Raw genomic sequence first — 15,121 nt, forward strand, 5'->3', positions numbered from 1 at the left:
GCCATAGGTATTTATTTTTATCTTTTCTTATCTATTCTTGCTTTTACCATAGGTAATCACACCTTCTCTCCCTTTACCATTACCTGTGGTTTATTTTCTATTTACCCCTTATCCAAATCATTTAGCACCACAAAGTATCCTATCAGTGCTATGCAGACGACACGCAGATAAACCTTCCGTTAAAACCTGAGGACCCTAAAAGCCTAGCTGCTACCACGGACTGCCTGAATGACATTAACTGTCGGATGGTACCAAACTTCTTTCAACTCAACCCAAAATCTGAAATTACATTGTTTAACCCTAACTATTCCCATTCTATCACCCCTGGTGTCTATGTCTTTTGTTAGGGGTTTGTTGCTTTGTTTTCCTCTGCACCTCAAAATGCTTTGAAAACCCTTGTTTTTAAAAGTGCTGTATAAATAAAGTTATCATTATTATTATATTATTATGGTGGGATTCCCATTGTAAAGCCTTTTATTCAGAACTACAGCAGAAATAAATTCTGAGTAAGACATTGCATTGACTTACAGATGCTTGTAGTCAGCCACACTCTTTATGTAAGGGCTTCTTTATGAGGCAAACATCTACTCCTCTAGACAGTGACTCACACAAACAGAGAGAAAACAGTAAACCATGCCAAGAAAAGACTGCAAAAAAACTTGGAGCTTTAAAATCTTCGAGAGGACTGACTGGTTAAATCCCCTGCCTTGAATCCATAAATTGCTCCCACTGGTCAGTCCAGTGGCTTGCCTGCCATGCATCGCTCTCACTATTTGTGTGAGTGCGCTTGTGAATGAGAGTAAAATTGTAAAATGCTCCAGATAAAAAGCGCTTTATGAATGCAGAGAAGATCCAGTTAAGACTTCAGCTCAGGGAGAAAACTCTTCATTCATGAGTAGCTGAGAGCTTAAAGCAGCATGCAGTGTAACATCTGTAGCTGTCAAGTATACAGGGGTAGAAGTGTATGGATTAAGGTGTGATTTAGTTTTATTTATGGAGGCAAGAAACTGCTAATGACAACAAGATAAGGTCATGAAGTGACAGCAAGCATGTCAGCAGAGGTTGGTTGTCAGAGGGGTGAAAAACTGTTTATCATGTAATGATAAAATTAAACCTTAGGCAAAGTCTTCCAGGATAGCAGCAACCATAATACTGTTTGGAATCAGATAAAACAATGTTGGTTTGGGAATGCAGCATCTCAAAGCCTGAAGTATCTGTGAAACATTCACTGAACTCTGCTGCACTTGAACCAACCTCATCAGTAGAAGTTTCAGGCTTTAAAAATAACCATTCAGAACTCATCTTATGGAATATTTATGCTGATGAACTTGTTTGCATTTGAAAGTCATAAACATATATCAATAACCAACTTAAAATCTAACTGCAGGAGTATATAAACAAACCCAGACAGATCTTTAAATCATGTCACAAGGTCATTGCTGTCTCCTGCATATCAGGTTTAAGATTTGACTACTTACTCATGACCATGATGTTGATGTTAGCCAGAATGGTGCCGTGATTGTTGGAAGCTTCACACTGGTAGACGGCACTGTCCTCTGGCCTGGCATTATGTAGCACCACAGTGTCATCGAGCACTTGCTTGTTGTTCCCAGGGTCATCTGACCGCAGCAGGGCACACAAAACATTAAAACAAGTTCAACAGAACACAAATTCAAACAACACAATTTGTATGCTGATTCTTACACCAATATTGGAAGTTTCAAAAAATTGAATCAACAGAGGAGCTGAAATGATTAGTTTATGAATGAATAAAGCAATCAAACAAAAATCTGTGGTTAAAGCTTTGTTAATACAAAAATGTGCTGCTTTATTCCATTTAATTATGAGTCATACTGAAATCATTTGGTTTGGGACTGCTGGTCTGAGAAAAACAACCCACAATTAAAACATGTGTGACTATTTAATTAACATTTTTTCACTTTTCTGACTTTTTTCATACCAACAAAAGATTCATGAGCAGAGAACTAAATCAAAGGATAGATTGGGAACATTATCAAACATCTGCAGTAAAATGATGCATAGTGTCTCAGCATAAAGCACCCTAATGTCACATTAGTGCATCTATTATTAGCATTAATCAGCCGAAATTAAAGGCAACCTTTATTAGTTTGCCTAAAAGACATTTTTGTAACAACATATGAACATTGATTTCTTTTATAAAAATTATGTCTTATGCTTAATATTTGGCAGAAAGCTGATATTGGACTTGAACTGCATGGTAGAAATTTGGCGTACCTGCTCACTATAAAAGTCCTACTGCCCAGTGTCAAAAGACCACAGCAAGAGTGATTCCCACTCACCTTTAAAAACTTCACCATTCCTTCTCCATGTTATATCTGGTATTGGTCTTCCACTGACCGAGCACTTGATGTGCACATCAGACCCAATCACAGTCAGCTGGCTCTGAGGAGGCTCTGGCAGCCACTCTGGAGGCTCTGGGAAATGTTAAGAAAAGCTGCGTTGGTCTAACCCAAAACAACTGTCATCTCTGTGTCAGCAGCTTGCTCTTTGACACAAAAAAACAAATGCCCCCACAAGTACATGCATAATTATCTCCGGGTGCTGACCTACCTTCCACTGTTACATCGAAGTAGTGCACAGCCTCTCCAATAGAGTTCTTGGCTGAACACATGTATTTCCCTGCATCCTTCTCCTCTACTGCAGATATGGTCAGCTGCTTTCCAAAGTTGTTATATTTTACCCCTGGAGGCATTTCGTCCCCTAATTTCATCCACCTTATCTTGGGAGTGGGACTGTGACAGGAAACAGTGACATTTATGAGTTATAATGGAAGATGGTAATGATAACACTGTTGCAGTTAGCTGTAATGATGTAGCATGTATACATACTATCCCTCTGGTATACACTCCAGCTCCAGACTCTGTCCCTTCAACAGCACCTTCTCTGTCTGAACACCAGAGGGCAGCAGAAGGCCAGGCATCCTCAGTGGGGGGGCTAGGGCTACAATGCACAAAGAGAAAAGTCTTCATAATCTAATGTAATTTAAATCAATTAGTCATAAAACTGACATACATGCTTGGAATTAATCAGCTTTTTGCAACTTGCACACAAACAAATTGCCTCTTCTATACGACAAACCTACTGTTATTTATGCTGTGAAAGCTTTGATGTGAGAAAATTACTCACTGACATTGCTGCTGTGTGTTGAATCATTGTCAGGTTTCACTGCAATGAAAGACAAAATAACGTGAGAATAATGCTGGTAGTGGTAGTGATACTATCATCATGTTCACTGGGACAAAAAGGAAAACATAGTGAGTGTAATACTGGTAGTGGTAGCTTTGCTTTATCCAGTTTTATAGCAAAGAGCATAAACATGACACAACAAGCCCTGCTTCTCGGTATGCAGTTGAGGAATCTCTTAAATACAACAGTGAAAATACCTGCACATAAATCCTGTCCTTCATATGATGATAAATCTGTGAGCTACAGTAGTTAAAGTTGCATGTATTTTAGTAAATACCAGACTATTCTGAACAGTCAACCTACAGCTTTTGACCACAACAGCCATGGCAGTTTTCTGGACGATGGTGCGTATTTTGGAGAAGGCAGCAAAGCAGCAGTAGTCCTGCCGGCTGTCTTTCTGTAAGGCATTAGAGAAGTACAGGTTGCCATCACTGCCCATGGAAACCCTCTCATCCTGCTCAATGTGTTGGAGACCTGGAAAAGAGCAGGCTTGTATCAATGATTTGCTATCAATGTAAGCTATGAAAATGTCAACCTGCCAAATGTTTTGAGAAGAATTCTGCCACAAATAAGACAGAACTTCTCACATGAATTTGTCAGATGAACCACAATGTCAAGAGAAAATGAGAGGAAAAAATAAATAAATCAAGGTCACATTATAAAAACCAAAAAAGTCTCAAATGAACTAGACTTTAATGGCACTACCCTCCCAAGTACTGAGCCAGTGAGAACATAGGGGGGCATATTTGGTTTACAAAGAGTCACTACTTATGTCATAGTGTAGTGATGCTGTGCACCAATCCTTGGTCAGTAAATTCACAGAACTTATGCTATGTTTAAGACTTTGCCCTAAGATGTGCTCAGCCAAGATATGACAAAAATGTCCTTAAATGACTTTTTTTTCCATGAGATTAGACAGGATGATAACTAGTAATGACTTTCAAAATACTGGACCGACATGGAACCAGTGCCAATTCATCCGAGATGTACCAGACTGAATTACAACACAGATATTGATACTTCATTTCAATACCCCGCCATCCCAATACAATCCCCTGCCACTCCAAGTGAAGGGGAAGAAATACATTATGGAATTTGTGTGATTTATGCGCACTCACTTGTATGAATGTATTTAAATTGTTTTGCTGTCTGAAGAAATGTCTCTGCTCTGCTTGCATTTTTCAACCGAGGAAATAATCACATTGACTGATGCATTTACTTTATCATCTCTGATGCAATGCCAGTATATGAATTTTGTTTGAGCTTACACAAAGTAGTTACACGGGTTTCCTTTTCTCACCCCATGTTCTACTGGCATCTTTTAAGGATATTTCTGCAAATCATTTAAGATACACAAACAGCTTTTATTCTCACGCCGAATATCAAAACACTTTTTATCCTCTCAAAAACACTGACTCAGGCATCGGTTAGGCACTGGCACCGTTAAGAAAGTATCGATTTAGCATTGGTATAAGAAAAACCCCAAGTGATACCCAAGTCTAATGATAGCAAGCTAAATATACATCTTTTATCATAAAAACTCTGAGTAAAAGTAAGTTTAGTTTTAGTCACTGAGCCTGAATGATTCTATGATGTTAGACATCCAAAATCCATCATATGTTTCCTCTGTGCATATAATCTGTCAAAACACAAGCAGAGATGGTGTGAGCAAGCAGGAGGAGGAGCATGTAGGTCTATTTATCTGTGTGTTTGTTTCTGTGTGAAGCAGTCTGAAAGAGAGAGCATGAGCTGTTAGGTAGGTTGAATTAGGTATGCTAGGTAAGTTAACTCTTCTGTATATACCAGTGGTAGTAGCTGCATTAACTTAAACCAAAATATGGTACCTGATTGAAAAAACTCTGCCTACTACTGGTAGTAACAGACTCATAATATTGACAGCAGCTACAAGACAATCCTCTTAGTTAGCCTCAAACCTTCTATCAAGTATCATTATTTAAAATAGCAATCCAGTGTTGAAATTTGTGTGGTCCACACACACCATCTCGCAACCTTTGGTCTTCAGAAACTTGCCTACTTTTCATAACCATAGCCAAACTCCGAACCTATGGAGACAGAGCCTTTAGCATTGTAGCCCCCACCCTCTGGAACACTCTGCCTGCAGACATTCGCTCCATCTTTGGACATTTTCAAAAACTGTCTCAAGCACCACCTGTTCACCACAGCCTACAGTCTTCACTAAACCACCCCTTACACCATCCTATCCCTCACATAGTCTGTCCATGTCATACGTATGTGTTTTTGTTAAGTGGCTTTTGGTTCCTTGAAAGGCGCTATATAAATTCAAGCTATAATAATAATAATAATAATAATAATAATAATAATAATAATACTATTCTCATAATCATTATTATTATTATTATTATTATTATTATTATTATTATAATCATTATTATTATTGAAACCAGCAGGATAAACTTGATTACCAAAGGAGGTATATGCTGCATTATGATGCTTTCAAGGTCAGGTCAGTAGTAATAATTACTTGGTGAACGTAAATAAAAAGTCAGCATGATGTGGTCAAATGTAACTTTAAGAAACAAAAATTCAGGCTTTGGCACAAGAATTTAATAAATTCAGTTGTATGGATAAGAAATGTGCTTAGAGTGTAAATCAGATAAATATGTTTTGTTTAAAAAAAGGCAAAATTATTGATGTAAACAATTAAGACTTGAATTGTTAAGTAGTTTCAATATAAATGTATATATATTAGTAAAAACATCAATATTATATGAAATAAGTGACAATATTGCATTAACAAGTGTTTTACTTTATAAAATTTATACAATTAAATTATGAAGTATGTCTAAAGTGAATAAACTAGGGCTGTCAGGATCAATGCATTGATTGCAATCAATTAAGGTTACAAAAAAATCATGTTTAAGTCTTTTTCAACACATTTTGGTTACACCACGGCATCGCCTCTTACAACCACAGTGATGTAAAATAAGTCCACCACTTTGTGTTGATGTCTTTTTTCACTGTAAGAATCTCACAGACAGCACAGTGGACAAGTCAAAAGTCATCTGCACTGTGTGATGCCAAGGATTCAGCTGTTTCAGTCCGTAACAAGTTCCTTCTCCGTGGTTCAGTTCATGACTTAATCTTTAACCCGAGGTTCCTTATTATCTTTCAAAATAAAAGCAGGTCTGGGGTGCTCACATGGCCTAGCAGTTAGGTCATGCCCCATGTACGCAGGCTGTCTGGGTTCACGTCCATCTTGTGGCTCCTTTCCAGCATGTCCCTCCTCTACTCTCTCATCCCTGCTTCTGATTCTATGCACTGTCTTTCTCTAACATGAAAACAGTTTTAATGCAGTTTTTGTGTAATTTGAAAAATGTGACCAAAGGCAAAATTAATCATGGTTAGCTACAGCAATTATGAAATTAATCAATGATTGAAAATTTAGTACTAGAATAATTTGACAACAACTTAAAAAAAATTAAAAATTTAAAGAGTGAAAATGGCCAAAATGGGACTAAACTAACAAAAATCTTAAACCAAAAACTAGAACTAAGACTAAATTTATAATGGTTGACAAAATTAATATTAGCTTAAAGTCTTTTTTTTTTCAGTGTTCAAGGTATGGTGATTAAAAACACACATTTTGGCATGAAATGGCTCCTGATGGAAAGATTCTCCCTCATATAAAGCAGATAACCGTTTTTTTAAATCCTTGCATTTAAAGAGTTATGCTGAGGGTGACTTCATTACTGTTTAATTTAAAGCGTTTTCAGACAAGCTGTTGTGTAAGTCTAAATATCCATTCACACATCAGCTTCACTGGTATTTGAAAATATGTTAAATTCTAGAAAATACAGCGCTTAACAAATTTATTAGACCATCTGTCATATTTGTCTCAGAGACCATCCAGCGTCATAAAGTGCTTTTATGCGGACTCTTTCATTTTCAGTGAGCTCTCCACGTTTTACCATTTTGAACAGGAATGAGGAATTTCAAACTGAACTCACCTTTTTATACCCAAATTTGAGCCGGCTCACTGGGCTTATCTGAGAAGTCAGAAATTAATCAAGCATAACATTCAACCACTAAAACTCATTTTTCTGTTCAGGAATGCAAGTAAATAACTATAATTTGACATATTAATCAAAAAATAATAATGTGCTTTACTATTTTTTTTTTTCATTGTTTTTGTAAATCAGTAAATTTGAAAATTCATGGATAACAATAATAATTATATTTTAGCATTAAAAATATCATTTTGGTTAAATAGCTTCTACATATTGGTGTATTAACCATTACAGAAACATAAAAAATGATTTGGGTAATTACCAATGCTGTTAATTTAGGGCAGCTGAGGCATAAACCTTACTTTGGGTGGTGGTCCAATAAATTTGTTAAGCACTGTAACTATAGAAGAAGAATTTTACCTTCCTGCTTTATTCACTCTACCCCCTATCTCTGGGTCATGCCCTTCTGAGGACTGATAAAAACATATATCTCTCTTTCTCACATCAGACAGGTTTGTTGGAGCTCTGCTTGAGGAGTTCTCAAGAGTTTGGTCAGAAAACTCTGCTCCATTTGACAAAACACTTCAGACAGAACCACTTTCTTCTTGCAGTGGGGGGGGGGGGGCTGATGTGAGGCAAACCTGTGTGCCCTGAGTGTGTACCTTTTCTGACAGTCCATCTTATTGTCACTGTAGACTCCACTGATGGCCAGTGGAGAGTGAAGACAGCCTCCTGCCTCACAGCTCATCTATAAGAAATTTCAGGGAGGTGTGATGCAAACATACTCCTCTCAATTTCCAGCCCTAGAACCATGCAAGGCTCTGGTGCAATGAAATGCACATACTTTATCAACCTGTCACTCACAAACTGCCAACACAACCTTGTGTTACCTTTGAAGAGCAATCATCCAAAAGTATACGGTCCACATTTGTTTGATCAAGGCAGAAACTCTATCTTTTCAGTTAAAGCACAGGGAAGACTTTGCAGTTGTCTTCCCTTGAACACAGCTCTTTAATGCATTCACTATTCCAGTTATGATAAGGTTTTTTACATGTTCTGATGCGTGCCCTGCATGTAAACCACATCCTGGTTTCAGTAATCTAGATAAGCCCTTATCCTAGTTGTATGAAACCTATCTGAGCTGCCTGACAACTCCACTAGAAACCAGCAAACTATGGACTAAGATGATGAAAAGTCAAAACAACTTCATAGAGATGAAAGAAAGCTCTATGCTGTCATGATCATGTAAACACACACAAGACGAACCTGAATTTACATGTGTGATGTGAACATTGCATTCCGAATTTGATCAGAACCAGGACTAAAATACGGAAAGTATTCCACAGGTAACTGGCTGAATCAGTTGCATCTACTACAACAGTTTAAATTAATTTTCATGGAGTATTACTCAGGAGATGCTGGTCAACATGGCCCCAAACTTGAGAATCAACATAGAAGAACTAAACGCAACTGCAGTCACTAAGAGCTTGATTCACAAAAAGATTGTGCTGCCTTTGCAAACCATAACCTGTGTAAATGAGAGAAATCAATAGCATGCAATCAACAAAGCATTAGCAAAGAGTGAATGCACACAGATTTCACACAAACCTGACTGCCAAGCAGGCAGCATCCAGGGTGCACCTGTCCCATTTGCATGTATGTACATATGAAAATATTCAAAATTGAACACAGATTTGCCCCCATTCCTACTCAAATACACCTTGTTGCAGTTCACACCTAATTCACAAATACAAGCACTACTGTCACAAGCAGTTGGAATGATGCTATTTACCACCACTGAGATCTGTGTGTCATTAGACACAACTTTATTTGAAATGCATCTGTCTCACTAGAATGAGTATCAGTTTATAATTAATGAACAAGTGGAGCAGAAGCTGTTAAGTAAGATACAACATTGTTCATTGACTGTAGTACCAAGGGTGGCTCCATGATCATGAATCCACAGTATATAGATCTTGAATAGGTTAATATATTCTCTAGCTTGGAATATATCCCATCTCTGCGGAATGTTGATTTTGTCTGCCTTTTTCATTCATGTGTATCGTAGGCATTATTTATGTGGCAATGATGAAACGCATGTGTTTCACTGCTTTAACTACACAACAAAAAGTCATGTTAGGTTTTGAGCAACCACCAGTGTAAACATCAATCAGCGACTTCTTTATGTCCTTATAACAACTTCCTCTTGACTCAAGTTTGGATGCATGTCTCTGCACTCTTGTGAGTAAGGATTCTGAGTTCTCAATCTGAAACTGTACTTTTCCCTCTTCTGTTTGACTCTGTCATTGTCCTGTCCACTGTGATCTTGGTACAAAGCTACTGATTTGCTGCATGGCTAGTTGCAGTACATGCGTAAATTGTGCTCAGCTGCAAAACTTAGTGAGTGTGTTAAAGCCAGCATATGATTGTCGTAAACTCTTCAAATGCTAAAATGGGGCAGATAGTGATGCAATTCTGTGCAAATCATGGTGTGCTGTTTATAGTGGATTAGTTAATAATAGCTGAGCTGAAAAGGGAAGACACGTATGTAATCCATCTTTTGGAATTTCCACAACATTACTTTGTTTATGGCACAGATTCACTGTTTTGACTCATGCATAACGTTCCACCTAAAGTGCAACAGTTTATACCTTGATGCTATTATTACTGAGGATATGTAGGAATATCTGATGAACCAGATTATGCAGAGGAAGAGTTTCTTCAGATAGAGACTCAGAGTGCCAAATAATAAAATTGAAAAACTGTAAGAATCAAGTGTAAAATTGTCTTCAAATTAAGTATCCTGCACCCACTTCTTTAATTTTTATTTAATAATTAGTGATGATGTGTCACATCTGTTAAGGAGGAAAGAAGAGCTAGTATAACAGTGCCCCCATTACTGTACATTACTGTTCTGTATCTGCAGGGCAATGTTTGCTATAAAATTATGTTAAATTAAGATACACTACTATCTTCCCTGAAAAATAACACTGTACTTTGTATAAAGATGCTCACAGAACATCACTTGCATTTTGAATTGTTTCACTTAATAGTGTGTAATCATTGCTGCTGGTGCAAAGGTTTATCGTTGATGAGATAGGTAACACCACCATCCTAGTATAGTGTATGAATACAGGGTAATACGGGCAGCAAGAAGCTGATGAAAAAGGGTTGAGAAGACAGCATCCAATATGAGAAGTGGCATCTCAATCGATGCATTTACAGGAGAGCCATAGTAGAGGATGTTATTTACTATAGACTTTCTGACATGAGACTGGCATCTCCTGTTGATTATACCCACACTTTTGACAAAGCACCTCACACAAACTCACTTAAAACAAAAGCCTGAGGACTGAATTGGTATTCTACTCTTTGGTTCATTTTGGCAAAATCTTACAATTATTCAGTGAAACCAAATTAAAGTGGCACAGTTTCTTAAAAAGTCTCAATGGGAGCGCAGATGGTCAAGTGGTTTAAGGCGCTACCCATGTACGCAGGCAGCCCGGGTTCGAATCTGGCCTGTGGCCCTTTACCACATGTCTCTCCCCACTCTCTTCCCTGTTTCCAAATCTATCCACTGTCCTTCCTCTGTCAAATAAAGGCATGAAAAAGCCCAAAAATAAATCTAAAAAAAAAAAATTCTCAATATTTGAAGAACACTGCCTCCTTTTCAGGTTGATTGATCACACAAATAATGAATCACGCCAAGTTGTTGCCTCTTATCTTACCAATAGACATCCAGTAGATCTGACGTGGTGGGATGCCTTCAGGAGGGTGACAGTGCAAGATGATTGGGTCTCCTTCATCAACAACAATAGGATACATTGTCTCCTTTGGAAACTTGGGAACACCTTGTTATAAGGAACAAAATGAAAATCTTGTCAAGAAAACTGGAAAACATGTTTCTTTAATGATAATGCAAACGGTGGTCTTGGTGAAGTGCTTCATTGAGGGGTACTCACTGGGAACTATCAGCTTGATCTCCTCTGTCATGGCTGTCCCTAGCTTGTTTGAAGCATAGCATCGGTATTTACCCTGATAATCGGCCAGGTTCTTGTTGTGAAGCACTAAAGTGCCACTTGTGTGGTCTGTTCTGTTTGGGGGGGTAAATTCTTTACCATCTTTGGTCCATCTATATCTGTTGAAGCAAAACATGCAGTAGGTTTTCATTAAGTGATAACGAATGTTTGTGCAAGTTCTGATCTTCTGAGTCTGCTCATTTGAGTCCAGTTTATTTAATCTAAACAGAGATTTACTGGTTTTACTTACTCTGGTGGTGGGTTGCCCTTGGCTTTACACTTCAAAATGACACTGGGGTCAAAAGGAAGTGCAATAACAGTACCGGATGTTTTAGTTGTGATGGTGGGAGGCTGCTCCACTGTAACATGAGAAAATATGATCACAAAAAAGGTTCATGTTAACAGTCATGAAGAAGCTGTGACAATAGAAAGCATTGCCAGCAAGTGATAGAACATTTCCTACTGCCCTGCCCCTGTTCCCTAAGGTTTGAAGTCACGGCATGGCAAAGTTTTATGTAAACAACACTGGAAAAGCTGTTTAAATAAGGTGCCTCAAGTATAAAAGGACCTAAAAGTGCACTCCAGGACTTGATTGCAAAGCACTCTTGGTCTGGTGCAATACAGGCAACCTAAACAATTTACTTTAGCTTGTTTTTGTTAGTCATAACATAGCATTTATACTAAAGCAGGATGGAACTTCTCGAAGGATGAGTACACAGTTTTGGCAAACTGTTTATTACTCACAAAAGAAACAGGTACAATTAAAGTGTACACATCCAGCAGCCGCTGATGCATTTTACACATCCAGCAGACAATACATTATGTAAAATAAATAAAGGACTCTTCAACCACAGCAATCAAAACTTGTAAATTAACTCTTACTGGGGAACTGAGAAGGTGCACATTGCCATATTAGGTGTTATTTTGTAGTCCTACCTTCCAAAGGAATATTGAGACCTGCAGCTCTGGATGTCAAGGCCATGAGCAGAAAAAGCTGCAGGCAGCCCTCCAACCTCATCCCCCTCCACTGGATAATGGAGACAGCAGAGCTCAGGAGAACGTGCCGATGCAGATCAACTGGCATCACTTGGAATGTGTAAGGCACAGAGGACCTGAAACCAAAAACAGCATCACAAGTAGAGTTATTTACCGTTCAAATAAGGGCTCTGTGTGAATCTGTTACTGCCACAGATGAACAGTGAGCAGTGTTTTAGGAACATCATGTGTTTTTCTATAAATAGTCCAAAATCAGGTAGTAATGCTGATATCAGGCACTTTATAAAATGTGGCTGACTGCCAAGAGAAAATAATAAAAACCAGAAGGCAAGAACATGAATACCTTGACGATCTGATAACATTAAAGCATGTCAAACCCACATTCTTTGCTGTGCTTTTCTATGACAATCTGAAGTGAAATCCATTTAAGTGTTTTGATTATTTCATTTCAATTATGCTGTGCCTCAGGGTAAGAAGGTTGTTTTCATGATGCTTTGCAAGAAATGCAGATTACCCAAAGGGCATGTATTGAATGAATTTGAAGGCTTAGCACTGGAAGGCAGAACAGCCGCAGAGAAGGACTAAAGACTATTAGAAATGAACAAGTGATATATTTAATTATATTACAGTCAGTTGATTCCTTTAATTACAAAACATTAATTTGAGCAATTTCAGCACATCTAATAACTCTGATTTGAATTTAAAGTTTTCTCTCCCTTTTCAGACTCTTGTGCTTAATTTATGCAAAATCTCCTTTTGAGTAAACTACCCATTTAGAGGCAGTTGTCCCTCTTTGTTGTGATGTCGTAGCACTACACAGCAGAGCACTTGTCTGGAGATTACCCTTTGAACTGTAAAGCCTGGCTGGTGGCATCGCATGGCATGCTTACAGTAAACCCTACTGGCACAAAGCTGCTGTCTGCTACGATCACTGGATCCAAAATGGCAGACGATAAATTGGTTTAAGCTCGTCAGTATTTCACGGCTTACCCCTCACAGTGTTGAGACTGTGGCTGTAGCACTGGCATTGCCAAATGGGTTCAAACCCCCCCACCCCCCCAAGCTAATCCAGCTATCAAGAGAATGAAGGTAGGGGCGCTCCGACAGTCATACAGTACGCTGCTTAACAAAGACTGAGTGCTACTTAGAGTTCTTCCAAGGACACAAAGCTGTATGTGCTGTCCCTTCTTAGTGAGAAAGGTTAATATGGTAATTGTTCAAGACTAGATGCAGGATTAAGCTGCTTGAGTTTAGAATCAATTAAACAAATTGAGAGATAGTTGCACAGTATTATTTACAACAAGGACATTTTCTGAGATTATCTTCTACTGTGTTGGATGTTAAAACAAAGCTGTTAGATGTTTGATCCAGTGGAGTATGTACACGTTTTGATGTAATAAAGCCGTAAGCCTCTGTCATTCTTAGCCTGGTGCTTTTTTATACAGTATTTCACAAAAGAAAACTGCACACAGATAGCTGAGAGACCACCTACAGCACTATAAAAACTTCAGTGACAGTGTTTTGGTTTAAATCACAGACACTTCCCACAGCAGCCCTTGTTAAATCAGAGGCCCAGTGTAATAAGGTATGTTCATGATGACAACACATCTACAAACAAGCAGGCAACTTTCAGTGGTGAGCAGCAAATCCACAGCTGGTGCAGGGGAAAAAAACTGAAAGTTAGATAAAGCTTTATGCATACAGAGATCTGCCAACCTCTCCTCTTAATCATAGCTCACACAAAGCTCACACAGCCCATTAAAAGGCAGAATCCTTCAAGCGCAAAAAGGGGTGGAGATCCTGTGTAAATATGTATCGAAGCATTTGTTTTGGGAGTAAAGGATCTATTACCTGAGCACATGGCAGATCATAGCCACAAATCCGCAGGGATTGTGTTCAGTAAGCCAAAACTTGGCCAGGGCACGACAAGTGTGACTACTACAGAGCTAATCCCTGCAAATACACACTGTATACAATGACTCCCACCCTTCCTTTTAAGCTCACGATTACTACAACTTCTCTTTACCTGCTTGCACCCACACAGAGACAATTATACCATATAGACAGAGAGAAACATTCAGGAGAGTAATAGCTGAGAATGTATTTTACTCAAAGACAAACACCAACAAAGTTAGGGACAACTTTTAGTAAATTTCACCAAAACTTACTGGTTTTTGAGTCATTCCACATCTCAAGTCCACCTAGCAGTGGCCCAGAGCAGCTGCACTACAAGTCCACAGAAAAAGAAAAGTTTGTGACAGGACTATCAGGGGATCATTCCTACAACTCTCTGAACCAACATCTCTGACATGCCCTTCCTCCAACGCACGTTGCTCCTCTGCTGTCGCGCGGACACGCCTCCCTGCCCGCCCCTCCACTCAAGCAGCTAACAGGAGACTCACTGAAGTGACATATGTCGCCAAAGCCTCTCTCTTGGCAAAGAGGCTCTCTAAGCCTGTGACAATGACTGGGACAAAGCCTGCACTGCGGGGCTACTCACCGAGCATTAAAGAATGGGAGGAGAGGAAGTATAGGCATGTCTCTCCCTCTCTTTCTCTCTCACTCCCACCCTTTTGCTCTCTTTCATAGATCTGTCCATCCTTCAACAAACTACGCACGCCCATTTACAATCAGCTCCATCTGAATGACGTTAATGCAACGTGTCCCAGCTCCATTGAAAAAGGAAGGGAGTCATCTTCTCCCAGAGGAGCCGGGCTTTTGTTAATGTGTACTTTCATTTCCAGTGCTGCAGGGTATTGATGGATGAAGGCAAGGGAGAGCATGCCTGAAATAGACATGATGCTGTGATATCAGGCCACTGGGCCATCTAAACAACATGGCTTGTCTTTTCTTTTCTCTCTTTAAAGTTCTTTATTATGCAGGTATATT

The 15,121-nt window shown here is 38.8% G+C and overlaps 1 protein-coding gene across 3 annotated transcripts in view; it reads right to left on the reverse strand.

The window, feature by feature from the left end:
- The window catches only part of LOC121517581 (neural cell adhesion molecule L1-like protein), a 58,449-nt gene extending 43,933 nt beyond the window's left edge, over window positions 1-14,516 (reverse strand). For all 3 annotated transcript variants that reach the window (XM_041799465.1, XM_041799464.1, XM_041799462.1), the window contains exons 1-11: window positions 14,401-14,516; window positions 12,173-12,348; window positions 11,487-11,595; window positions 11,180-11,355; window positions 10,946-11,068; window positions 3,532-3,702; window positions 3,169-3,207; window positions 2,871-2,982; window positions 2,593-2,774; window positions 2,322-2,456; window positions 1,479-1,619 (exon numbers count right to left, since the gene is read on the reverse strand). In XM_041799465.1, coding sequence (XP_041655399.1) covers window positions 1,479-1,619; window positions 2,322-2,456; window positions 2,593-2,774; window positions 2,871-2,982; window positions 3,169-3,207; window positions 3,532-3,702; window positions 10,946-11,068; window positions 11,180-11,355; window positions 11,487-11,595; window positions 12,173-12,320 — 1,336 coding nt within the window. In that variant the 5' untranslated portion in view covers window positions 12,321-12,348; window positions 14,401-14,516. The remainder of the gene's footprint in view (window positions 1-1,478; window positions 1,620-2,321; window positions 2,457-2,592; window positions 2,775-2,870; window positions 2,983-3,168; window positions 3,208-3,531; window positions 3,703-10,945; window positions 11,069-11,179; window positions 11,356-11,486; window positions 11,596-12,172; window positions 12,349-14,400) is intronic.
- Window positions 14,517-15,121: the final 605 nt, after the last annotated feature.

This window comes from Cheilinus undulatus, linkage group 11 (genome assembly GCF_018320785.1).
Source record: "Cheilinus undulatus linkage group 11, ASM1832078v1, whole genome shotgun sequence".
In the NCBI taxonomy this organism is placed as follows: Eukaryota; Metazoa; Chordata; class Actinopteri; order Labriformes; family Labridae; genus Cheilinus; species Cheilinus undulatus.